The 26,095-nt window shown below is 46.9% G+C and overlaps 1 protein-coding gene across 2 annotated transcripts in view; it reads right to left on the bottom strand.

Annotated features, from left to right (window-relative positions):
• Positions 1–26,095, bottom strand: part of TARS1 (threonyl-tRNA synthetase 1) — a 62,793-nt gene that overhangs the window by 6,238 nt on the left and 30,460 nt on the right. For both annotated transcript variants that reach the window (XM_075841715.1, XM_075841705.1), the window contains exons 2-17: positions 24,703–24,777; positions 21,290–21,480; positions 19,539–19,662; positions 19,044–19,165; positions 16,586–16,703; positions 13,377–13,441; positions 12,445–12,523; positions 9,369–9,515; positions 8,713–8,811; positions 7,294–7,460; positions 6,162–6,324; positions 4,868–5,005; positions 4,519–4,596; positions 2,907–3,007; positions 2,722–2,826; positions 1,039–1,111 (exon numbers count right to left, since the gene is read on the bottom strand). In XM_075841715.1, coding sequence (XP_075697830.1) covers positions 1,039–1,111; positions 2,722–2,826; positions 2,907–3,007; positions 4,519–4,596; positions 4,868–5,005; positions 6,162–6,324; positions 7,294–7,460; positions 8,713–8,811; positions 9,369–9,515; positions 12,445–12,523; positions 13,377–13,441; positions 16,586–16,703; positions 19,044–19,165; positions 19,539–19,662; positions 21,290–21,480; positions 24,703–24,777 — 1,845 coding nt within the window. The remainder of the gene's footprint in view (positions 1–1,038; positions 1,112–2,721; positions 2,827–2,906; positions 3,008–4,518; positions 4,597–4,867; positions 5,006–6,161; positions 6,325–7,293; positions 7,461–8,712; positions 8,812–9,368; positions 9,516–12,444; positions 12,524–13,376; positions 13,442–16,585; positions 16,704–19,043; positions 19,166–19,538; positions 19,663–21,289; positions 21,481–24,702; positions 24,778–26,095) is intronic.

Raw genomic sequence — 26,095 nt, 5'->3', positions numbered from 1 at the left:
AATCACACTATTCCCCTCATGATTGGAACGTCAGGCACCAGATCATTACATGAGGGGAATAGTGTGATTGGTAGGTCAGAACTGGATCATTTGTATAGATGGAATAGATTTGATTGGCAGGTCAAGTGCCGATTCATTACATGTTGGAACGAGATTGGATTTGGAGGTTGGGCACCAGATCATTACATATCCATTCCTTCTACATAAGGACCAGATGCCCAACCTGCCAATCACACCCATTCCCGTCATGATCCGGTGCCGATCTTCTAATTCCATCGATTCCCTCCATGTAATATTTTAATTCGGTCTGCTCCCTCCATGTAATGAACCGGGCTGTCAAAAAATGGGACATGCACTGTTCTGGGCCGTCCTCCAGGCCGCACTGCTCCCATAGAAGTCTATGGGGCCCGGTAAAGCACAGCTGCCACTTGGATGTGATCCGAGTGACGGCCGAGCTTTCTGCCGCTCGCTCTCTTCTCCTCGTCACAGTGCGAAGTGCACGTGAGGAGGAGGTTATTTTGTTGTTCCTGTAGGAGCGGAATCCCTAATCCCCGGCCACATCTTCTACCACTGTGGCCGGGGATTCCGCTCCAGGAGGAGACGTCCCTGACTTCACTGTCCATATATGAACAGTGACGTCAGGGACTTCTCCTGGAGCGGTCCCCTACAGGAAGGTAGGAGGGGGTTTCATCTATCTACAGAGGGCAGAGTGTGGCAGAAAATTTACAAATTAAATTAATACGTTTTTAAAAGGGTCAGGGAAAAAACGGGTCAAAATTTGCCGTTCTAAACGAAAACACGGCCCGGAACGGATGCAAAACGGACGAGAAATTGACCAAAGCAGTTTTTATTGGCCGACGCTTGGACCCAGTCATGTGAATAGAGCCTTAGTTAGCCTGGGGACGAATAGCACTTCCCGTGCATCACAGAACGTCACATATAGAAGAAAAAGGCATTCAAACTATCTAGACACCATCAGCCCTGGGAAATGGGAAAAAAAAATGACATTCTGAAATTCCAGTCATTGCTTGCACTGACCTTTTGGGCGTAGTCGTCACATGTTGGTCCCACGGGAACCACCATCACCTGCTGCGGAGAAATCCAGAGAGGCCTGAGGGAAGAAGATACAAGAAATCAGCAGGGCAGGATGGATGTCAGGGGCAGAGTTACCTGAAGTGCTGGTGAGTATGACCTTCCAGTCATATGCTGATAGAATGAATACTCAACAAAATATAGAACTGGATGTGACGCCGCAATATCCAGAAATCAACATCACATCCCCCACTAGATGCACAAACATTCAGGAGGTTCCCCTGAACAACACCACAGGCTGAGAAGGGGAATGCTCTGCCATGTCAACCCAACTTTAGGACAGTCTGGTTAAAATGGATACACTGCCTGACAAGCTGGACTAAACGGTGTGGTCAGGCAGCACGTCCCTAGCAACCAGTCTGCCTCAGATTATATTAGAGCCATATCTCTGTGCTTGGATCAGACCTATCAATATCAGTCATGGGACACCGTTCTGTACATCTTGGACTCCCAAGATATTTGTGTGTTAGGCTCATTTCTTCTGGCCCCTTCGGCCTCCTCTTCAGTGGGTTATATAGAACGGGAGGAAAACTTCAGATGGGGTCTCTGGTTTGGCAGACATCTCTAGTCAGGTTTCAAGAGTTAGACATTGACTTACAGGGTAGCTACCAGTAGGTGGCACTAGAGACACAGCTTTCTTCCTCCTGGAGACGACCTAATATGCATCAGACATCCAGGATTTTCTATTGATGGCCTATCCTTAGCATAGCCAATCAGTGTGTGATCAGCCGCCGGGACCCCATGATCAGCGGTCTTTTCATGGAGTGTGGCTGTGCCCTGTACTGCACATCAGCTCCGCTTACCGTACCAGACAGAGTCCCACCCATACGTACACACGCTGTGCCTGGATTACAATTAAAGGGAAACTCCGGCCAAAACTTAAAGGGTTATTCCCATCTGGCATAGAAGTATACGAAGGGAAGTTTAAATCACACAGTCCCCCCCCAGCAGGCTGATATGGTGCTGCCTCTATCTGCTCATGCGATTCTGTACTGAGGCATCATGGGACTGATCGCACAGCACAGAGGAAGAGAAAGCAGGATGAAATCGAAAGTTCAACATGGTGTCTGATTAGAAGCGGGCGGGACGCCGGACCGAAAGGGAGTACAATATACACAAGAGAAACTCCGAGCAGCATGGACAATCCAGCGGGTAGTGCGGTTATGAAAAGTTGTGTTTCCGCTGGACTTCCTTCTGGTCTGTGGCGTTCCAGCCATCATCGCAGCCCCCTTCTTTCTGCAGTTCATGGTTGGACCCCCAGCGATCATACATTAAAGGCCTACCCCAAGTCTGTTCCCCTTACTAGTCTTTTGTTGAGGTATACGTAGGAAAGATTCCCCCAATAGGCACCCATTGCAAAAAAAAAAAGTAAACCGCGGGGTATACTTTATTGTATTTCTATGTATAACATAACGTAGTCTACTACTTTATTCAATACATTAAAAAAAAAAAAAGGTATGCCGACATATCGACCCACCGTACGGTACGCCAAAATGAAACTATGAATGAGGCCCTATGGATACGTTAAGCGTACGCACCAGGAGCTTAACGTAGTTGACAAATGCGTGAGATCCATCTGTTAAAATATACCATTCTGCTCCCGTGTTTAGCGAACGCAGCAAAAATTACCATTTGCCTCCATAGTTCTCAGTCAAAATAGCGATCATCCGTTCCACGGATCCCAGTATCGCGCGGTGAATAATAACCGGCCTCTTCTTGTCGTCCCCATCCGGGCTGCAGGAATAAAGCGCAGGAGGCCACATGATGAGAATGCCACACACTTCTCGGTGACCCTTCCGCACCAAGCTACTGACCTGACGTAAGTGAGGTTGAACCTAGTGGGCAGCTGGAAGTCCAGCTGTATTGTGGCACACTGGTGGTAACGGCCGATGGCATCTTTAATCTCTATATCAATCTGGAAAACAATAGAAGAGGATATTGGTTAATGGATTACAAATGTGTAGATTTATACGGTCATAATGGCATGCTGGGGGTTGTAGTTTCATGGCAGCTGGTGAGGTACAGGCTCAAGAACTCCGGTCTGCAGGTTGTCGTCCTTGGTCGGATTTGCACCCAGACAACAGTGCTAACCACCGAGCTTCCCTTCGCCATTGGGATTTTACCCCATGGCCCCTTCCATCTAGACATCAGTGGGGGTCCCAGTCATTTTTGCCACCAATTCGACATGGTTAGTATATACTAATCACGTAACATCAATCTTTGTGGTGGATTTTCACTTTGTCAAATCTGGTGACCCGGTCCCTTCCGCTAAGCCCCACCCACTTTGTGCCAAAACTAAATTTGTTAAAGTGCAACTTGTTCAACCCAGGTCTGGTCACCGTTCATTTACATCAGGAGAATCTATATATCTTAATAGGGATCTGCAGGAAAGGTTCATCCAGCAGATCCCTGGAATAGACTGGACGCATATCCAAGGGAGGGCATACTTCGCACATACCCCCTTATACCCGATTTCTATATTACTGCATTACACTGTCAAAATCCCAGCGTCTGTTTTACGTTGTGTTTTTGATGGATCTTTAACGTTTGAGCCGACGCCTAGAACTAGGTAAGATTTGTCAAGTTCACTGGTTTTACAGACATAGTGCGGCCCCTGCTGGTATTTCAAGGAACTGCACCAGTCCATCGTACATGCTGTAAATCTCGACATGAGGATTATCTATTTCAGAAAAAAAATTGCACAGAACATAATACAACAAAAATTGGAGCCCTTGCTGTATCCTGCTCATACTGGAGCCATGGTTTCTTTCAGGCCATCCCCTGCAGCAAGCACGAGGCGAACGAGAAGAATTTGTAGCGAGAGTGAAGTGTCCTCTCGGAAATGCTTGAAAGCCCATATAGAATTCAAATAGTATATATGTGCAATAGGGTTTTTAAAGGGGGGTGGCATCCAAACACATTGATGCCCAAAGTGCTGATGCCAAAGTTACCCTCCCACGCCCCTATTATACGGAATGCCCAGGAATTGGTAGATTCCTAGGAGATAAGGAAGGTGAAGGGACTATGGCAGGAAAGTATACCTATGATTTAATTTTAAATCTAAAGCCCAAAATTCTGTGTAGGTGTCAGAGCTCTATTTTTCTGATACAGGGCTCCAAATTCATCTATAGAGTAAGATGATACAATTCTGTCTGCCTGCCACCTCCACTAGGGGGAGCTCACTGCATAGGGATGTATATAGATCCCAATATATTTAAGTAAGCTCACCCTAGTGGTGACAGACATTCAACTTCACTACTAAAGGGCTCAGAGGGAGGTTTCCAGTTACTAGGACCCCCCTCCTCTTGTGCACCCCTGCAGGTCATTTAGAATGCATCCTTTAGCACCCGTTCAGTTTTCAGTGAGGCTTCCTGTATAGCTACTGAGAACCAAACTAATCTATTTTTTGGATGTAAATACACCAACCTTGGGTCCGTAGAATGCTCCATCGCCTGGATTTAACACCCACTTCTCTCCAAATTCATGGAGACTGTTTTCAAGTTGCTGCAAGAAGATTTATACATGAAGGGTTAAACTTCAGATCAGAAAAATCTGTACAAGACAAAATGGAAATACATTGGAACATACTAACAACCATCAATAGGGGGCGCTGCTACATATAGCTTCCATAGATGTGTATAATTGGCCAGTCGTACCATAAACCTGCATGTATACAGGCAGCCTTACTTCCCAACACACAGGCAGGTCTCACAGAAGCTATGCTAGTCCTGCAGCAGCTTCGCCCTGTATTACGGAGTACACCCCATTTCTTCACCTTCTCAGCCTGATCCCAAACTTCAATGTCACCAAGAAACTTCTCCGGACGCGTGGAAAGGTTGAGTTTGAAGGTAAAACCAAAGACGTCGTAGACGGAACGCAGGAAGTGCAGGCAGCCCTTTATCTCCTCTTCAATCTGCAATGATAAAATCAGCGCTGAATAATAATCTTGGCGGTGATTTCCTCCTCTATGGATGAGAACGTCCTAGTAAATGGTCAGAAATCTTCAGATTTTATCTCAATATTGATAAAACCACCAGACGTCCTACCACCACTGACCACCAGGGCTTCCAAACCCAAAGGTTTTTTCATTATGACGACAGCGAGAATTGGTGATAGTTGTGTGAGGGACCTGTGGCCGGCACCGATACTATGGGGGACCAGTGGCCGGCACCGATACTATGGGGGACCAGTGGCCGGCACCGATACTATGGGGGACCAGTGGCCGGCACCGATACTATGGGGGACCAGTGGCCGGCACCGATACTATGGGGGACCAGTGGCCGGCACCGATACTATGGGGGACCAGTGGCCGGCACCGATACTATGGGGGACCTGTGGCCGGCACCGATACTATGGGGGACCTGTGGCCGGCACCGATACTATGGGGGACCTGTGGCCGGCACCGATACTATGGGGGACCTGTGGCCGGCACCGATACTATGGGGGACCTGTGGCCGGCACCGATACTATGGGGGGACCTGTGGCCGGCACCGATACTATGGGGGGACCTGTGGCCGGCACCGATACTATGGGGGGACCTGTGGCCGGCACCGATACTATGGGGGACCTGTGGCCGGCACCGATACTATGGGGGACCTGTGGCCGGCACCGATACTATGGGGGACCTGTGGCCGGCACCGATACTATGGGGGACCTGTGGCCGGCACCGATACTATGGGGGACCTGTGGCCGGCACCGATACTATGGGGGGACCTGTGGCCGGCACCGATACTATGGGGGGACCTGTGGCCGGCACCGATACTATGGGGGACCTGTGGCCGGCACCGATACTATGGGGGACCTGTGGCCGGTACCGATACTATGGGGGACCTGTGGCCGACACCGATACTATGGGGGACCTGTGGCCGACACCGATACTATGGGGGACCTGTGGCCGGCACCGATACTATGGGTGGCCGGCACCGATACTATGGGGGACCTGTGGCCGGCACCGATACTAATCTCGGACAACCCCTTTAATCCAGCATTTTGAAGTGCAGAAAGGAAACCGGACAACCCAGAGCAATCACCACCCCCCCTCCGTATAAACAATTGGTCAACACACGTACCTGTTCCATGGCACAGAATATGTGGGCATCATCCTGTTGGAAGCGCCTGACTCGTGTCAGCCCTGTGAGTGCGCCAGACAACTCATTACGGTGAAGGACTCCAAAATCCGCCATCCTCAGAGGCAGTTCCCTCCAGGAGCGCGGCCGGTGGTCAAACATCAAACTGAACCAAAGATTTCCAGTTACAACTCTACAATAAGCCACAATGCATATACTGCCTAGAAACAGGACGATAAAGCGATCGAGGAGAGAAAGTGTCTGACACCTATACAATATGGTGGATCTTCCATGTCACACGCCATTAATAGACCTGATTGGAAAACCCCTTTAACCAAGTTATTTAAAAAATTAGCCACGGTAGGAGGGTTGCAAAAACAAAAAAAAAACATTGTTCAACTCACGGATCGCAATCTTTGCGCCGGCCGCTCCATTCCGGCCGTGTTTTGAAATAGCTGCAGCGATGACATGCCCGTCTAGCCACGTGATCGCTGCAGCCAGTCGCTGGTCTCAGAGGGTATACGGCACAGGGGCGCTGAGACCAGTGACTGGCTGCAGCGATCACGTGGGTAGACGGGCATGTCATCGCTGCAGCTATTTCAAAACACGGCCGGAATGGAGCGGCCGGCGCAAAGATTGCGATCCGTGAGTTGAACAATGTTTTTTTTTTGTTTTTGTTTTTTTGCAACCCTCCTACCGTGGCTAATTTTTTACATAACTTGGTTAAAGGGGTTTTCCAATCAGGTCTATTAATGGCGTGTGACATGGAAGATCCACCATATTGTATAGGGCACCATTGGCACATAACGTAATGCAGACATGTCCACACAACGAGGCCAAGTAACCAGTGAATTGGGAGCGTGTATGTTCATGTGCCACCTTTAGAGTATCAATACAAGAGGAGTTGGGGTTGTGCCCACTAAACTGCCCAGTAAAAGCTCACACATGGAAATAGATCCTCTCTGTGGGACCAACTAAGACCAAATGAGCCCTTTCTGGGGTCACATAGAAGTCGCAACAGTTCTGAATATTTCAGATCAGACAGGGCAGGTAGTTTTTTTGAAGCCCACGCAGTCTAACCATCGATCATACGTGTGCTGTACATGTGAATTAATGACCGTGTCGGGTCTCGTACCAGTGTCCTGGGCAGTTCATAGGCTTCAACGCAAAGATCTCCTTCTCCACTTCAAAAGAGAACATGTTCTCACTGTAGTGCTGCCAGTGACCGGACGTCTGCCACAGTTTGCTGTTGTAAACATTGGGGGTCACCACCTCCTGGAACCCCCTCTTCCTGTACTCCTCCTGCAAGAGACCAAAACACAAGACATGGATCAAAGTAGTGGTAAAGTCACCGACAACGATGTGGTCGTGTCACCTGCAATATTATAGGGGTTTCTAAGAATGAGAAAGCTCGGACTACAATTCAGCAGCAGAAAAATACGCCATATATAAACTACACAGCGTATCATTGAAATCAACGGGAAGGCGAAACTCAAGTTTATTGCGGAGCGTAATATGAACGCTTTATGCTCCAGAATATGCCCGGTAGAAGCCGTACGTCACTGGTGATCAGCATGAAGACACATGGGATAGTACAGGGTGCACAAAAGACCTTTTGTTTGGTTGGATTTTACATCTTTGACCACAAGTCCTGAGAACTGCCCTCCAATACAACCAAATCCACAACTTCTACCCCTCTAATGCACCCTGCCCCATGTCAACAATAACCCCCCTCCCTGTGTGTCACATGCGTTTCCCCACCACACACGAACATACGTTCTGGTCTTCTACCCGTCAAACTTGGGTCTGTCTTACAGTCCGAAAAGTATGGAAATTTTGTGGAGAGCAGAAACTTTGCATTTGTGAATGAATTGCAATTTCAGCATCTTTACAGGACTGAGGACACACGATGTATGTGGGCTGAGCCCGCCGATTTCAGCAAAACCGGACCATCAAATGTGTATGACGGCATCCCGACTCCCCCCAGACGGCAGATGTCGGGGGGACAGAAGGGTCGGGCATGTTTTTGTTCGTTATTTTTCGGAAGCATTCTCCCTGAGAACACATGCACTTGTATAGGAGAGTCGGAAGGCAAGGCTGTCGGCCGAATGAGCATTTGAACGACAGCTCTCTAAAATGGCCTGCCTAAGGCCCCATGCACACAGTGGTGCCCATAATCACGGTCCGCAATTACGGATGATTTTTACGGTCGTGTGAACGGGGCCATAGGTCTGTCTTCTCGCTCTTTGCAGCGCATCTGAAGACAATGTATTGTTCCCTGTTATCAGCTACTTCAAGCCAAGGAAAGACTGATTGTAGTGGTTCTTCTATGGGATGATGGACAGGAAGTCCAGAAATTCCCTGCGCCCCCTTGACCATATCAACAGTGCTGAGGATATTTACATACATGTGTGACTGGTATCAGCTCTTTATATAACCCTGCACTTCTCGCAGCTTTGGACGGTAGGTTTTGTGCTTCTTAAAAGTGAGCCGAGCTATTGCATACGCATGAATGACAGTCCACAAAAAGTCACGAAATCCTTCTGGTCCTTACCCTGATGAAGTTGATCAGCTGGTTATAGACGTATGATCCTTTGGGCAGGAAAAAGCAGCTCCCGGGACTCAGTTCATGGAAGAAGAACAGTTCTTGGTCCTATGGTAAAGCAGACACATTAATGGGACAGATACAAAAACTTGTGCCCGTACCATCGTGCAGGAATGACTGGGATCTGAGAGGCCATTTAACCCCTTAGATGCTACGGTCAATAGCGTCAGGGGCAGACAATAGTTGTAAACAAAGAGAGTCTGCCCGCAATGCAATTGATGAGTGCCAATGGGTAACAAAGGCCCCTGGGGCAGCCATCATTAAGTGCTATCTAGGTCCTGCCTTAGGCATGGCCCAATATGTGCCTGTAGGTAAACATTTTTTTCCTTAAAAATTATTTTATGGAATAAAAAGAAAACAGCAAACTGAGACCCCTAATGATTCCAAGAACGGATATTTCCGTATCTCCCATTTACTATAGTAGGGTGTAACCACAGGGTTCCCGTTAGCAGGATTAGTGTGGGTCCCAGCAGTCAGACCACCCATCAATCAAGACATTTATGGTATAGAAAAACCGGTCGGGTAGACACCACCTAACGTTGAGTCTTAGGCGGTTGAAGGTTAAACACCAGGTAATAAATTGTAAGATATGTCTTGGAGCTCACCCTTCCAATCTTCCTGTGATCTCGATTCTTGGCTTCCTCTTGGAATTTCTCCCATTCTTTCAGCATTTTTGGATCAGGAAAAGAAATTCCATATATTCTTTGTAGGGTTTCCATATCAGCTTTCCCTTCCCAGTAAGTGGAGGAGTTCTGCAAAATACAAAGCGGCGAATCAGCAGCTGTGAAGTTTAAGATCATCTATACATATCAGAGCTGCATGACCAATAGAGTGTAGAGGAGCCGTCGGCTCTCCTGTGTGGTGCAGTATAGAGGAGCCGTCGGCTCTCCTGTGTGGTGCAGTATAGAGGAGCCGTCGGCTCTCCTGTGTGGTGCAGTATAGAGGAGCCGTCGGCTCTCCTGTGTGGTGCAGTATAGAGGAGCCGTCGGCTCTCCTGTGTGGTGCAGTATAGAGGAGCCGTCGGCTCTCCTGTGTGGTGCAGTATAGAGGAGCCGTCGGCTCTCCTGTGTGGTGCAGTATAGAGGAGCCGTCGGCTCTCCTGTGTGGTGCAGTATAGAGGAGCCGTCGGCTCTCCTGTGTGGTGCAGTATAGAGGAGCCGTCGGCTCTCCTGTGTGGTGCAGTATAGAGGAGCCGTCGGCTCTCCTGTGTGGTGCAGTATAGAGGAGCCGTCGGCTCTCCTGTGTGGTGCAGTATAGAGGAGCCGTCGGCTCTCCTGTGTGGTGCAGTATAGAGGAGCCGTCGGCTCTCCTGTGTGGTGCAGTATAGAGGAGCCGTCGGCTCTCCTGTGTGGTGCAGTATAGAGGAGCCGTCGGCTCTCCTGTGTGGTGCAGTATAGAGGAGCCGTCGGCTCTCCTGTGTGGTGCAGTATAGAGGAGCCGTCGGCTCTCCTGTGTGGTGCAGTATAGAGGAGCCGTCGGCTCTCCTGTGTGGTGCAGTATAGAGGAGCCGTCGGCTCTCCTGTGTGGTGCAGTATAGAGGAGCCGTCGGCTCTCCTGTGTGGTGCAGTATAGAGGAGCCGTCGGCTCTCCTGTGTGGTGCAGTATAGAGGAGCCGTCGGCTCTCCTGTGTGGTGCAGTATAGAGGAGCCGTCGGCTCTCCTGTGTGGTGCAGTATAGAGGAGCCGTCGGCTCTCCTGTGTGGTGCAGTATAGAGGAGCCGTCGGCTCTCCTGTGTGGTGCAGTATAGAGGAGCCGTCGGCTCTCCTGTGTGGTGCAGTATAGAGGAGCCGTCGGCTCTCCTGTGTGGTGCAGTATAGAGGAGCCGTCGGCTCTCCTGTGTGGTGCAGTATAGAGGAGCCGTCGGCTCTCCTGTGTGGTGCAGTATAGAGGAGCCGTCAGCTCTCCTGTGTGGTGCAGTATAGAGGAGCCGTCAGCTCTCCTGTGTGGTGCAGTATAGAGGAGCCGTCAGCTCTCCTGTGTGGTGCAGTATAGAGGAGCCGTCAGCTCTCCTGTGTGGTGCAGTATAGAGGAGCCGTCAGCTCTCCTGTGTGGTGCAGTATAGAGGAGCCGTCAGCTCTCCTGTGTGGTGCAGTATAGAGGAGCCGTCAGCTCTCCTGTGTGGTGCAGTATAGAGGAGCCGTCAGCTCTCCTGTGTGGTGCAGTATAGAGGAGCCGTCAGCTCTCCTGTGTGGTGCAGTATAGAGGAGCCGTCAGCTCTCCTGTGTGGTGCAGTATAGAGGAGCCGTCAGCTCTCCTGTGTGGTGCAGTATAGAGGAGCCGTCAGCTCTCCTGTGTGGTGCAGTATAGAGGAGCCGTCAGCTCTCCTGTGTGGTGCAGTATAGAGGAGCCGTCAGCTCTCCTGTGTGGTGCAGTATAGAGGAGCCGTCAGCTCTCCTGTGTGGTGCAGTATAGAGGAGCCGTCAGCTCTCCTGTGTGGTGCAGTATAGAGGAGCCGTCAGCTCTCCTGTGTGGTGCAGTATAGAGGAGCCGTCAGCTCTCCTGTGTGGTGCAGTATAGAGGAGCCGTCAGCTCTCCTGTGTGGTGCAGTATAGAGGAGCCGTCAGCTCTCCTGTGTGGTGCAGTATAGAGGAGCCGTCAGCTCTCCTGTGTGGTGCAGTATAGAGGAGCCGTCAGCTCTCCTGTGTGGTGCAGTATAGAGGAGCCGTCAGCTCTCCTGTGTGGTGCAGTATAGAGGAGCCGTCAGCTCTCCTGTGTGGTGCAGTATAGAGGAGCCGTCAGCTCTCCTGTGTGGTGCAGTATAGAGGAGCCGTCAGCTCTCCTGTGTGGTGCAGTATAGAGGAGCCGTCAGCTCTCCTGTGTGGTGCAGTATAGAGGAGCCGTCAGCTCTCCTGTGTGGTGCAGTATAGAGGAGCCGTCAGCTCTCCTGTGTGGTGCAGTATAGAGGAGCCGTCAGCTCTCCTGTGTGGTGCAGTATAGAGGAGCCGTCAGCTCTCCTGTGTGGTGCAGTATAGAGGAGCCGTCAGCTCTCCTGTGTGGTGCAGTATAGAGGAGCCGTCAGCTCTCCTGTGTGGTGCAGTATAGAGGAGCCGTCAGCTCTCCTGTGTGGTGCAGTATAGAGGAGCCGTCAGCTCTCCTGTGTGGTGCAGTATAGAGGAGCCGTCAGCTCTCCTGTGTGGTGCAGTATAGAGGAGCCGTCAGCTCTCCTGTGTGGTGCAGTATAGAGGAGCCGTCAGCTCTCCTGTGTGGTGCAGTATAGAGGAGCCGTCAGCTCTCCTGTGTGGTGCAGTATAGAGGAGCCGTCAGCTCTCCTGTGTGGTGCAGTATAGAGGAGCCGTCAGCTCTCCTGTGTGGTGCAGTATAGAGGAGCCGTCAGCTCTCCTGTGTGGTGCAGTATAGAGGAGCCGTCAGCTCTCCTGTGTGGTGCAGTATAGAGGAGCCGTCAGCTCTCCTGTGTGGTGCAGTATAGAGGAGCCGTCAGCTCTCCTGTGTGGTGCAGTATAGAGGAGCCGTCAGCTCTCCTGTGTGGTGCAGTATAGAGGAGCCGTCAGCTCTCCTGTGCGGTGCAGTATAGAGGAGCCGTCAGCTCTCCTGTGCGGTGCAGTATAGAGGAGCCGTCAGCTCTTCTGACATGTTTAGTTTAATAACTTTTAAACCACTTTTCTTTGAATTCTACTCCCATATGGTGAGTGTACAATATATAAAAACAGACACGGACATTACCTTGTGAATTTTGATAGCTTTAATCTTGCCAGTATGCCTGACATGGGGTCCTCTGCAAAGATCAATTAAGGGGCCACATCTAAAAACAAACACATCACCCAAAGATTATTACTGAAAAACAGGCAATATAAATGCTGCATCCGTCAGTAGAAGATCCCTCCAAACCCACGGGTGGCTGTACAAGCGGTCATTCATTTAGTGTCCAGTCAGGCAGGCAAGCCATAGCGGCATGTTAAATGGGGGAATTTGGCTGAGAACAGTTTTAGTAGCGATCCAAAAGGTGATCTGCAACGTCAATTTATCATGGGTAGAGCTTTTCAAGTTTCTTTAAACCATGATTAAAAAGGGTTGTTCAATTTAGAAGTCCCAATTACAAATACCCTATTAGAAAATTCTGAGTTTTAAAGAGGCAGTTCCCTCCTTCAGACCCTCATCTATTAGCAGGAGCGGAGCTACACAAGAGACGCTTTCTGGGAGACCCGGCACGCCCGTGCATTACACAGACAGCTCAATGATTTCTATGATAACGGTGTAATGCTTCATCTCTCCAGAGGTGGCACTGCAGGGAAATCGAACACTTGCTGCCAGGTTCCCTCCTCGATTACAGCAGATTGCTGAGAGTCCTAGTAGTGGGAAACTCTGATCAGCTTATTGTCAAGTGACCCTTCTAATAAATAGGGATTGTCCAAAGCAGAGACCCCCCTTAAAGGGGTAGTCCCGTGTCCACAAATTACAATGTATTTTTTGCATAACAAAGTTATACAATATTCTGTATGAATTCCTCACGGTTTTCAAGATTTGTGCTTGTTGTTCTTCAGTAGGAACATTCATTGGTAGGTCACCCAAAGCCGAACACACACAAAAAAAAAAAAAAATGTATCAAACATCGAAAGACAAGAAATTGTACGCTCAACCTTCTGTAGTCATTTTACCTGTACACGGTGGTGGTTGGAGTATCCACTTTTTCATTTAATATCCTGCATTTAAACTTGTTGTACTAAAAAGAAAAAGAACATTATGAATAAAAAACTACAAAATATCTAAAACTGGAACATGGAAACAGAATATCTGGGCCAGTAATTTAAAGGGGTTTTCCAGATCTTTGACATTGATGACCTATACAAAAAAATAGGTAAAATCAATATCAGATCGGTGGGAGTCCAACTCCCAATACCCCATCAATCGGCTGATTGAAGGGGATGTGGTGCTCCGGTGAGCGCTGCAGCCTCTATTGCTTTCCAGGCATATCGCTGTACATTCGATAGTGGCTGTGCCTGGTACTACAGCTCTTTGCTCACCATCCTTATTCAAGTGAATGGGATTAGCTTGCAATACCAAACGCAGCATTATCGAATGTATGGGGCGGTTCATGGTAAGCGCAGAAGAGGCTGCAGCGCTCACAAAACCCTTTTAATTCCGCCAATGAGATGGGAGTCGGAACCCACCAATCTGATATAGATGGCCTAGCCAAAGGATAGTTCATCAGTATCAAAATCCTGGAAAATCCCTATAAACTTCCAAGGATGTATGTAAGGCTTCATTCACATCATCTGTGTCTCGGAGCCCTGAGACACAGACGGAAACCATTGGTTTCCATTTCCATTGATTTCAATGGTGACGGATCCGATGCCAATGGCTTCCGTTTGTCCTCGTTGTGCTAGGGTTCCATCGTTTTGACTGAATCAATACCGTAGTTGACTACGCTATTCATTCTGTAAAAACGACGGAGCCCTTGCACAACGAGGACAAACGGAAGCCATTGGCACCGGATCCGTCACCATTGAGAACTAATGGTTTCCGTTTAGGTCCAACAGGGCTCCGTTCCGACGGAAATGAGCACTAGCGCAGATGTGAACGAAGCCTTACATACATCAGGACTTAAACGCTTGCAGAATATAAGAAGAAGAGCTTAGATCTTGGCATCACATTAAAGCTAAATGTGCAATATTCGGGGAGCAGCACTTGTTTTAAGTCGGGGGGGGGGGGGTGTAGAAATAGGCATGATTGGAGTATGAACTCTGCATATCTTGTATTCTTAGTTCTTAGAGGAATTGTGTTTCAGGATCTGCTTGGAGCAGAACTTAAGCCACAAAGCTGAATTTTTATGGAATTATTACACAAAGTTATGATTGGATGCAAAATTGCATGAAGGCGCACAAGAGTATAAAGTGCAAGGCGTTCTAAAAAGATTTTGTTTTCGCTTATAAGAAATCAGGTTGTGTGTGCTGCTAGTGTGAAAATTGTCCCTGCAGTGAAAAGGTTAAAAGTGGCGCTATTTTACATTTGCCCTCCTAATAGGCTTATATTAGGAAATGTATTAAGGGCCTTTTAGACGAGTCGATTTTCATCCAAATCTTTTGATTGATTAAAATAGTGATCAGCCATGTGTAAACACTGCAAGCGATCGAAGGATTAACAATATATCCTTTGTATATCGACGATCACATCGTTTTGAATGAGAAATAGGATTGTTCGTGGTCACTAAATGTGCAAGTTTAAACAGGTATCGATAGTCTCACCAAATGCAGTAATTGGTTGGATGCCAGACAAGCGACCTAAACACTGATCGCAATAACGGCTATTTCAAAGATAATAGATGCAATTAAATAACGATCGTTCGCTACGTAACGGATTGTTACAATTCCTTGGCTCATCTAAAAAGGCCCTTTACTGTGTGCTGCTCGATTGCTCATTAGCACAGGTCACTGCCCCCCACAAGACCTGCACACTATTCTCCTGCTGCTGCCATCTATAACCGTCCATGTTTATGAGGATACATTAATCTCTCGAAGGACACCTTAAATGACCAGGGGGGCGTCTATCGTTACAAGGCTCTGACTAAACACCCTTTTACACCGGCCAAACGAAGCGTTCCCGATAATTGCCCTGTAGAAACAGAGCAGCGATCATGTAAACGCTCGTTCATCGGCTGATTGTATCCTTAATGCAGCCGAAAGTATTATCGTTGTCGGCAGCACATTCACAGAAGTGTATGCGGACGAGTGTTCGTAGTAACGTTCGCTCGTCCCCTTGCATAGCTCCTTGTAAAAGGAGAAATCAAGCGCCGGTAGAAAACAAAAGAGAGGTAAAGTTCCGAATGATGATGATGAGTGTATTACTGCCTGTTCGTTTAAAACGGACAGGCATCTGCTAGGTCATGCCTCCGGCGCCGGTTGAAAACAAAAGAGAGGTAAAGTTCCGAATGATGATGAGTGTATTACTGCCTGTTCGTTTAAAAGGGACAGGCATCTGCTAGGTCATGCCTCCGGCATGATCTAGCAGGCATTCACTCCAGGCAGACCTGGGGGCCTTTATTAGGCCCCCGGCTGCCATCGGAGACAGACACTCTGCGATCTTATCGCCGGGCGCCAGTGGGATGAGAGGGTGCTCCCTCCCTCTCTCCAAAACTACTCAGATGTGGCGCTCGCTATTGAGCACCGCATCTGCGGGGTTAAACGGGCGAGATCGATACTTATATCGATCCCACCTGTTTGAGCAGGGACGCCCCCAGCTACATCTGGTAGCTGAGAGCAGCAAGATTTAACGGCTCCCTGATCTGTTTATTTATTCTGATGCAGCGCCGTAAAAAGGCTTATACATCACAATAAAAGCCCGTTAGTGGCCGCCGTGAAAAGGCGTATTGGCGGTCACTAAAGGGTTAATCCTGCATCACTAACACCTGATAGTGCCTGTCTCAGGGCGGACTACCTGTAGGCTGAACCCCAGGGGGGGGGTTCTCACTGATGGAAAATTTACATATGAATGGGTTGGACTGTGTGTAAATCATGTGCATGTAAAAGGCTAATAAACTAATAAGAGTTGTTGAACTGAGGGGAGGGCTGCAGAGGAGGACACCCAGGAGGAACATGGGGAAGGCTGCAGAGGAGGAGGACACCCAGGAGGAACATGGGGTAGGCTGCAGAGGAGGACACCCAGGAGTGACAAGGGGAAGGCTGCAGAGGAGGAGGACAACACCCAGGAGAAACAAAAGGGAGGTTGCAAAGAGAGCTAGATGTTACTAGGTGTGCACCGCAATGTTCTGCTTTATATTGTAAGAGCGGACAAACATTCTAAAGCCATACATGACTACAGGTGTGGACTACAGGCTACATTATCAACCACCATTTGTGTTCTCAAGTACCTTAAACATTTCAAGCAGAGTCTCTTTAGACACTTCAAGTCTCTCAAATTGTTGTTTCTCCTTCATTATCTTTTTACACAAGTTTTCCAAGCCGGTAAAGTCATTGCTAGACACCCCCCTGGGACATAAAGGAGAAAAAACAAGTATTATATTTCTACAAATTACCAACATAATGTTGCCCCCTAATTTACTGTAAAAAAAAAAGTTTTAGGCAGTTGCAGAAAAATGCTGCAAAGTAAGAAAGCTTTAAAAAAAAGAGAAGTGCTACGTGTTTTTTTTTTTATCAATTAACAAACTGCAAATGAACGAACAGAAGATAAATCAAATCAATATTTGCCTTCAAAACAGCATCAATTCTCCTAGGTACACTTGCACACCGGTTTTGAAGTAACTTGGGAGGGAGGTTGTTCCAAACATCTTGGAGAACCAAGCACAGATCTTCTGTGGATGTACTGTATGCGTCTTCAAATCCTTCTGTCTCTTCATGTAATCCCGGACAGACTCGATGTTGAGATCAGGTCTCTGTGGGGGCCACATCATCACTTCCAGGGCTGCTTTTACTTCTTTACGCTGAAGATAGTTCTTAATGACATTGGCTGGATGTTTGGGGTCGTTGTCGTGCTGCAGAATAATTTTGTAGTCAGATGCCTTCCTGATGGTATTGCATGATGGATAAGTATCTGCCTGTATTTCTCAGCATTGAGGACCTCATTAATCCGGACCAAATCCCCAAATCAATTTGCTGGGAGCAAACTTGCAAGAAACCTCCACCATGCTTCACTGTTGCCTGCAAACACGCATTAACGTACCGCTCTCCAGTCCTTCGGCAAACAATTTTCCTTCTGTTACAGCCAAATATTTAAAAAGCTTGACCATTTTTTCTGCACCCGAGTTCCTATATCTCTGTGCATAGTGGAGTCACTTGGCCATGTTTCCACGTCGAAGGTACGGAGACTACTTCTGGCCAGACTTCTCCGAATGGTACTGTAGGTGGGTGTACATGGGTCCCACTGGTACTGCTGGATATCTTCTGATTTTGAAGGAAAGCAAGCATGAGGGGTCTATGGTCCTCAACGTTGCCCGTTTCTTTGTGCTTCATCAATAGAGCTTGAACAGCACATCTTGAAACCCTAGTCTGCTTTGAAATGTTTGCCTGGTAGGGAACTTGCTGATGCAGTAGAACTGCCTTATTTCCGGATGCTGTGCTCAGTCTGGTCATGGTGGACCTGAGACATGAAACGGTCTTCCACAACCTCACCTTTGCAGAAGAGTTTGGCTGTTCCTCACCCAGTTTTAAAGTGTTCTACACAGCTATTTATGTTATAGTGCATGACAGTTTCAACCTACATATCAAAACGATGATCACCACCACCTGTTTGGTATACTTGGTTAATCATAGACCCGACTATAATCCTACAAAATCCATGACTTTGTTCAAGAATTGATGCTGTTTTGAAGGCAAAGGGGGGGGGGGGGGTCAAACCAATCATAGATTTGATTTAGATTTCTCTTCTCTTCATTCACTTTGTATTTTGTTAAATGATAAAATAAAACTGTTAACATTTATTTCTGAGAGAATTCTTCCTTTGCAGGATTTTCACAACTGCCTAAAATGTTTGCGCACGTGACTGAGGTCAACCATGATATACTACACCCGTGTCACACTTACATAGGTGCAGAATATGGAGTTATATGCGGGTTGTTTGCAGAATCCTTGCACTGAAGAACTGCTTTAGCTGCCGCGGTGTCTGCCGGTAACACGGCCAGAAAATAAAAATTGATGTGGTAAAGATCGTTCACACCATCGGAGCGGCTATTTTGTTCAGGAAGGAAAGTCACAAGTGCCGTAATTTCTTTCGTGTCAGACAGACCTGCAAACAGCTCCCTATATCTCCGTTTCTTGGACCCCATATGAGAGGAATGTGGAGTAGGATATATGAGTGAGTGAGTGAGATTCATATGAAGGAATTCTCTAGATGGGCGACTAAGTGCGTGAAAAACACAGGACATGCAGTGAGTTTCACGCAACAGACACTCGATGTGTGAAAACTCACGTATGCGTGTATAGCCCCATCGAAATCAACGGGGCCATGTGCTGTGCGTGGTTTCAATGCACAGTCCATGGACGAGAATCACGCTCGTCTGAATGAACCATTACATAGCATTTCAAGGGGAAGCCTGGTGAGTCGGGTAGGGCCAGGATCACACATGCAGTTTTTGTTGGGCCAAAGTCAGAAGTGGATCCAAAAAGGAAGGAAAAGTATAAAGAAAGGACTAATAGATAGCCTTTTTGCATCCCCTCGTGTTTGGGGGTTAAAAAAAAACGGGAGCCAAAAGCCGCACGAAAAACTGCGTGTGTGATTCTGGCCTTACAAGGATGTGTGTGCAAGTGCTTAGGTTTTTTTAATGGAACATCATGCACCCATCTTCTGTCCTCAGAATCAGTATTAAGACTCACCCATCTTCAAGGAACATGTCATAATAAAAGCCACTTTCTATGGGAGGACCATAGCACAAGCATCCACCATACACCCGCTCCATGGCTTCACCCATAATGTGCGCGCTGGAGTGCCAGTATACCTGTTAAGGAGAGAAGAAAAGTCACTAATCATTTTACCTGACAATTTACGCACCAGGATAAACCTGCCTCGGCTCTCCATCTGCAGGGGTCCGAAATGTGAATACAACAGACCAGACAAACATCGGGGAAGACTTAATAAGCAAATTGCACCCAAAAAAAAAATTGCATGGTGAGCGCCAAATTTTTACACCTACCAAATGTGTCTAGAAAAAGGGGTGTGGCTAAAAGGAGCAGGAAATTATTGCGCTATACGATAAAGTGCAGTTCAGAAGAGTTCAGTTTATATAGGTCGCCTGCACAGCCCCAGAACTGGAAGCTGCACTGAATCTACTTATAGATGAATATTTGCATATAAGCAATCTGAGAACTTACAGCTTGAGCTTCTTCATCATCAAACTTCAGCAGCGCCACCGAACAGTCTTCCTCCAGAGGGCGATCAAGATCCCAAACCACGTTATTTACCTTTGCAATAACTGTATTATCCGCTAACCCTTGACTGCAAGAGACAGAAAATATTCACCTTGACTATGATCCGGGCAACTTTCAGAAAACAAGCCACATTACTTAGCGGAGGGAAAGACCAGATAGGACAAGATGTCTATTCACAATCCCTGCACTTCCTTAACGTTTCTGTGGTACTTAGAGCAGAGCAAGAGTAATCTCACGAGATGTCGCTGTAAATGATAGAGGGAGTGACAGATCCTTAACAGTGACATACGTCACACAAAGACGGTTATCTGTTGAACGTATAGGTCATGAACTCTTATGACCCTTTTCATTACTTATATGTTAAACTCATAACATTATGGCCTATGGATGACGGATGCCGCCCGTGTGTAGCAGCGCTGAGTGTTTGTGTGTAGTAGAGCGGAGTGTGTGTGTGGAAAGGAATCGACTCAACATTTCTTTATTTACACAATGCGTTTTTAAAAACGCGTGTGTAAAAAAGCGCGTTGTATGTACTAACAGCGCACTTTACTAATGATGTAAATAAAAAGCGTAATCATGCGGTTTTTGGCACGTAAAAAACACGTCAAATACACACCATGTGAACCGGTCAACTGAAAAGTCATTCACTTCACTTTCATCATTCTAAGGGTATGTTCACACGCAGTGTTTTCAGCCATTTTTCGGGCCGTAAAAGTCCAGAAAAACAGCTGAAAAATCGGAAGAAGAACGCCTACAAACATCTGCCCATTGGTTTCAATGGGAAATACGGCGATCTGTACCAACGGTGTGTTTTTTACGCGGCAGTTTTCCAAAAACGGCACGTAAAAAGACACCCCGCCAAAAAGAAGTACTTGTCACTTCTTGGGATGTTTTTTTGGAGCCGTTTTTCATAGACTAGAAAAACAGCTCCAAAAACGGCCGTAAAATACGCCAGTTTGATTAAAAAATGTCTAAAAATCAGGAGCGATTTTCCCTTTGTTTAGTAAGCGTGTGAATATACCCTTAGCCTTTTGGTGTGTCCTATAGCTTCTGCCAGCTGCCATTAGTACAATCACTCCCAAAATGGCAGCCGGACACTGCTTAGCAATTTAAAGACACCTTTTCCTGACTTGTAGGAGGGGGGGGGGTGAGATTCCCTCCCACATTTACAGCAGCTGTGAGTCAGGTTGCTTTGCCTTATTCACTTTGCTGTAATTCTGGGAAGTGCTCCCTCTGGTGGCCAACATAGGAAAACATGTCAAATTATTATTTAATTTTTAATACTTTCCACCATCTGAAAAAAAATAAAAAAATAAAAAATACACCAAAAAAAACCCCCTTTCAAAATATAATAGAAGTAACTTACTTAAAAATAGAGAAAAAAAAAAAAAAAGGTTTAATTTGCGACATTTCCTTTAAGGATCTGTCACTCCCTCTGTTTAACGTATACGTCAGTAACCCCTTCCCAGCATTTATATGTCAAATGTAGGGCAAAAAAAAACGTAAAACACACAATAGAGATTTGTAAAATACCCCAACCACACATGAAAGTTTATTATTCTGCTTGTTAGGGGGAAATAAGGTCATAAAAAAAATGCATACTAATTTTGAAACGCAAAAAATAAATAAAATAAAAAAGCCTATTAAACAAAGCCTCAGTCCACTATGTGTCCCATCCGATGTCTCCTCCTCACCTAATCCCAGCAGCTACTTGGTATGGAGTGGTCTTCCAAGACTCTGCATCCACCTGTTTCCCATCCGGCAGGGTCACCTTGATCGGTTTGCTTTCTTTCGCGGCTTTTGCTGCCAGGAGGGAATCGTGCTCGGCTTTCAGTTTATTGTATATTTCCAGCCTCTGGTTGATGTATTCAGGCCATGGACTGAGCTGCAGATCAGAAACCACTGTAAGTACATGCAATAAAGCACTACTATATAATGTATAATCATAGCGCCACCTACTGATCAGTTAGGTCTTACTCCCTCCATAGTGGTGAATGGCAGAATACCCACAGACCACAGCTATCACCCCCAGAAAACAATCATGGAAAGGCTGGGGCTACACGGAAACCGAATTCTGCAGTAAAATCCAACATGCATGCCAAGTAGCCCTAGCAGACAATAAGCGGCTATAAGGCCCATGTGGTGCCGCTTTTCTCTAAAAGAATAAAAAGGAAGGGACAGGTTAAATTCTGAGCTATTGGATTCTTGTTGGTACCTCGTGTTGCACCCGATCAGAAGGGTTAATGTAAAATGGAGCTGCACACCTGGCAGGGAAGGCTGTTCTAGTGATCCAGACGTCACAGTGGGCAGAGAGATTATCGGGATTATACCCGCCTCCAGCCTGGCAGCTGCTGATCCGTTCGTGCCAATGTTTACCAGAGGAGTACAATATAAATGTGTCCTGCCAGGAGTGAGATAATCCAATACATGACAATCCTGATGGTTGAGTTTACTGGAGTCTCCTTTACCTGTGCACCCCACGATGTTATAGTATGGGCTGTAGTACGTCACCTACACATGGCGGCCGATAGTACTGGGTAATCCTGACCAGGGGTGGACACAGACCACAGAGGGCGCTTATATGGGCCCCTTGCTCTCTAACAATCCTCCAGCACTTGTGAGCCATGAAATATCTACTGGGCACCTACTATTTCTCCAAATATTGCATGCCCCAGGTGACAGCCAAACTGTTCCCTCAGGTATGACAGTGGAGACAAAGGATTGAAAGGTTGGATTTTGATATTATGAGATCCTATTGCTTTCACAAAGATAAATCGGCACCATAGGTATCGGGTAGACCCTTTACCCCATATTTGTGACATCAGCATGGATGGCTCCTTATCAAGCTCCTTATCAGAACAGATGGAAAGTTATCTCCTGTACAGATTCCCAGGTAAACCATGACAACCACTGCTCGGTACCTGAAAGCGCTAGGATCCGACTGCAGAAAGAACTTCAGTGAAGAGGGAAGTTAAACTTTTGAGGTGGGCACCTCAAATCTGGACTTACAGGGTAACTAAACTTTTTAAAAACGTTTGACACGTTAGAAGTTTTGATCGGTGAGGGTCCAAGCACCGAGACTAAAACGAAGCAGCAGAAGCACTCAGGTGAGTGAGGTCCTGCTTAGGTTTCTGATAAGCTTTCCTCGGAAAGCCAAGCACATCTGCTGTGTGGGAATATAGCCTAAAAGGGATTTCCAGGTTAATGTAAAAAAAAAATGGAAAAAAAACCAAAAACTTAAAACACAATAAATAAAAACTTTGAAGAACTCTGCTTGGTGTCAGTGAAGGACAGGCAAGACATGGACTCCAGACAAAAGGTTTTACCTGCACTAATACATTGTAACAAACTATCAGGACAGGAGGGATATTTGTGTTGCGGATATGTGATCTGTGTAATCTCAGGGGATTGTCTACATTGGATAAGATCGCAACTCTCAGCTTTGAGAATTATTAGGTCTGTACGGGTTTACAAATTCCCTGCAGTGCCACCACAGGGGCAAAGTAGTATTACACACTGTCCATTCAGATTAAGGTGTTGCGTGTGTAATGCAGGACAGGACAGATCCTCCAGAGCAAGAGACGCTCTTTATAACTACTCTCCACACGGACCAAAAGATGAGTATCCTGATCAGAGGACCCCCCTCTAATAACTCAGAATTCCCTAATAGGATTTATGACCATGGGTTCTCTAAACCGGTTGCGATTTTCCGCGGATTAATTGTGGAAAACCCGCAGCATTTTACAGTACCAGCAGTGTGGGCGAGAATCCAACAAATCTCGTCCCCACACGGAGGTAAATAGCCGCCGAAAAAAAACCGAAAATTAATTGACCTGTGGTGCGGTTACTTCAACCGCAGATTGTCAATTAACTCTGCAGATACGCAATTCTTCTGTTACGGGTTCACCCATTAAATTCAATGGGGTGCTTAAACCCACAACAAAAAGGTGTGTTTTGCGATATTTGCGGCGGAATCACAGCGATTCAGCCGGAAAAAAAAGTCGCACGTAAGAAAAAAAAAAAAAAAAGTTAGACTTACCCCGAGTTCCCTGCTTCTCCAGTTCGGCCTCCTTGGAAGACGTTGCAGGCCATGTGAACGTCTGCAGCCAATCACAGGCTGCATCATCACATGGCCTGCAGAATCATCCCAGGAGGCCGGACTATGCGGAGAAGTGGGAGTGGGTAAGTATGAACGGGTTTTTTTCTATTTCTCCAGCGCCCCATGAGTAGAAATTCAGCCGGAAAAACATCACAATGTGGTGCCATTTTCCAGATGGCATTCCCTGCTGCGGTGTTCAGGGGGGGATAGGCTGCTCAGCTTAACGCAGTGTATCCACAATGAATACCCTTAAAGCGATTTTCTGATTTTACATGAAATGGGATTGTACCACGAGGACTGCCCACCCTCAAAAAGGAAAGTTACCCTATCAGCTGATCTCCACAAGTTCAGCTTCATTAACCCCCACCGGTCAGCTGGCAAAGCTGCGGATTCATTAGTAATACAGAAGTAATGTTGTAATACGTCGCACCCATTTAAACGAATAATGATGGTACCCGTGATCTTCCAGAGCAAAAGACACTTTCCACTGACTCTCCACCTCCAACAACGTTGTATATCCTAAGTGTATATGGTAATAGGCGGTCATGATGGGAGCCCTTTAAAGAGGACCGGTCACTCGGTCATATACGTTGAACTGGTTTACTGACCTGAATAGCGCGGTCTCCCCGTTTCCAGTGCTGTTTTTCTTTTTTTCCTGGACCCCTCCATTCCAGAGATACGGCCCACTGTTGCCTTGGCTTCATATATATGCTAATTTGATCTAGGTAGCCAACAGGGTGTGAACTACCCTCAAGTTGAACTGCGCCGATAGGTCAGCATCAGGAAAGCTAGCTCCACCCTGTTTGCCCAACTACAGCATATAGTAAGCAGATACAACAGTAGGCCATATCTCTGGAACGGAGGGGTCCAGGGAAAAAAGAAAAACCGAGCTGAGTCAGGGAGACCGCGCTAATTACGTCAGTAAACCAGTTCAACTTATATGGACAGGTCCTCCGTAAAGAAATAAAAAAACAATTACTAAAGATGGAGATTGCCATAACTCCTTACTTCAGGCCGCCCTCCGTTTCCTTCCTTGGTCTTCTTTTTACCTTCCTCTTTATGTTTACCGCCTTCTGAATTTTGCTGATGGAGAAAAATATAAAAACTATTACATAATATACATCGCTACACGAATATATATATATATATATATATATATACATATACACACACACACACACACACAAACTATATATGGAGAAAAGCATTGGGACAATTTTTAATAAATTTAATTCAGGTTTTCTACTCAGTCCCGTTACGTTTGTGATAGAATGGGTCGTTGTGGGGAGATCATTGAATTCCAGCGTGGTCCACAGGATGCCACATTGTCATGACATGGGGGCCGAGCAGCTGCATGCCAGCGTTACATCACCAAGTACAGTGCCAATCGTCAGATGGAGTGGTGTGAAGCCGCCGCCACTGGACTCTGGTGCGGGGGAAACGTGTTCTGTGGAGGGATGAATCACGTTTCGCTATTTGCCAGTATGATGGGCGAGTCTAAGTGTGGCAAATGCCGGGAGACTCACCAGCCAGACTACATTGTGCCAGCTGTAAAGCTTGGTGGTGGAGGAAGGATATTGCCATGGGGGTGTTTTTCAGGGTCGGCCCCTTAGTTCCAGTGAAGGGAAATCTTAATGCTTTAGCAAGACATTTTGGACAAATTGTAGTTTCCAACTTTGTGGGAACAGTTTGGGGTTCGGCTCTTTTCTGTTCTCCATAACTGTACCCCAGTGCACAAGGTCCATAAAAAAAAAGGTTGGGGGGAGTTTGACCTCAACCCCGCCAACACCTTTGAGATTAACTAGATCGGAGATTGTGAGCCAGGCCCCCTCCCCCAACATCAGTGTCTGACCCCACATACGGTCAGATGAATGGCCAAAAATTCCCACAGACTGCAAAATCTTGTAGAAAGCCCCCAGAAGAGTGGAAACTGTTTCACTGCCAGAAGTCGCTCTTCACTCTGGTGAGGATCTTGAACAGAGAAGCCCCCCTCTTATCTGAGAATTCCCTAATAGGGTGTATAACAATGGGTTTTCTAAACTGGACAACCCCTTTAAAAAGGGGATTGTCCCACCATTCTATATCATACTAATTGCATAGTAACAATGCTTTCCATGTACAGGCTGTTTAAAAAAATAAAAATGGACGACCCAGTGAAGAGATATGTGAATAAGGGCTAAATGTCATGACAGTGAAAAACGGCCGTGTGATGGCCATCCTTTTAACGGCCTTCGCATGGCCGTTTTCAGAGCAATGATATTCTATGGGTGCATTCACACGGCCGTTTTTTTAATTGCCCGTGAATAATGGGCGTCAAAAAAATAGGACATGTCCTATTTTTGGGCCGTTTTAACGGCCTCCATAGAAGTCAATGGATCCGTTTTTAACGGCTGTCAATACA

The sequence above is a fragment of the Rhinoderma darwinii genome, chromosome 1 (genome assembly GCF_050947455.1).
Source record: "Rhinoderma darwinii isolate aRhiDar2 chromosome 1, aRhiDar2.hap1, whole genome shotgun sequence".
NCBI lineage: Eukaryota > Metazoa > Chordata > Amphibia > Anura > Rhinodermatidae > Rhinoderma > Rhinoderma darwinii.
Note: the sequence above shows the minus strand (reverse complement) of the source record. Positions and strands in the feature narration are given on the sequence as shown.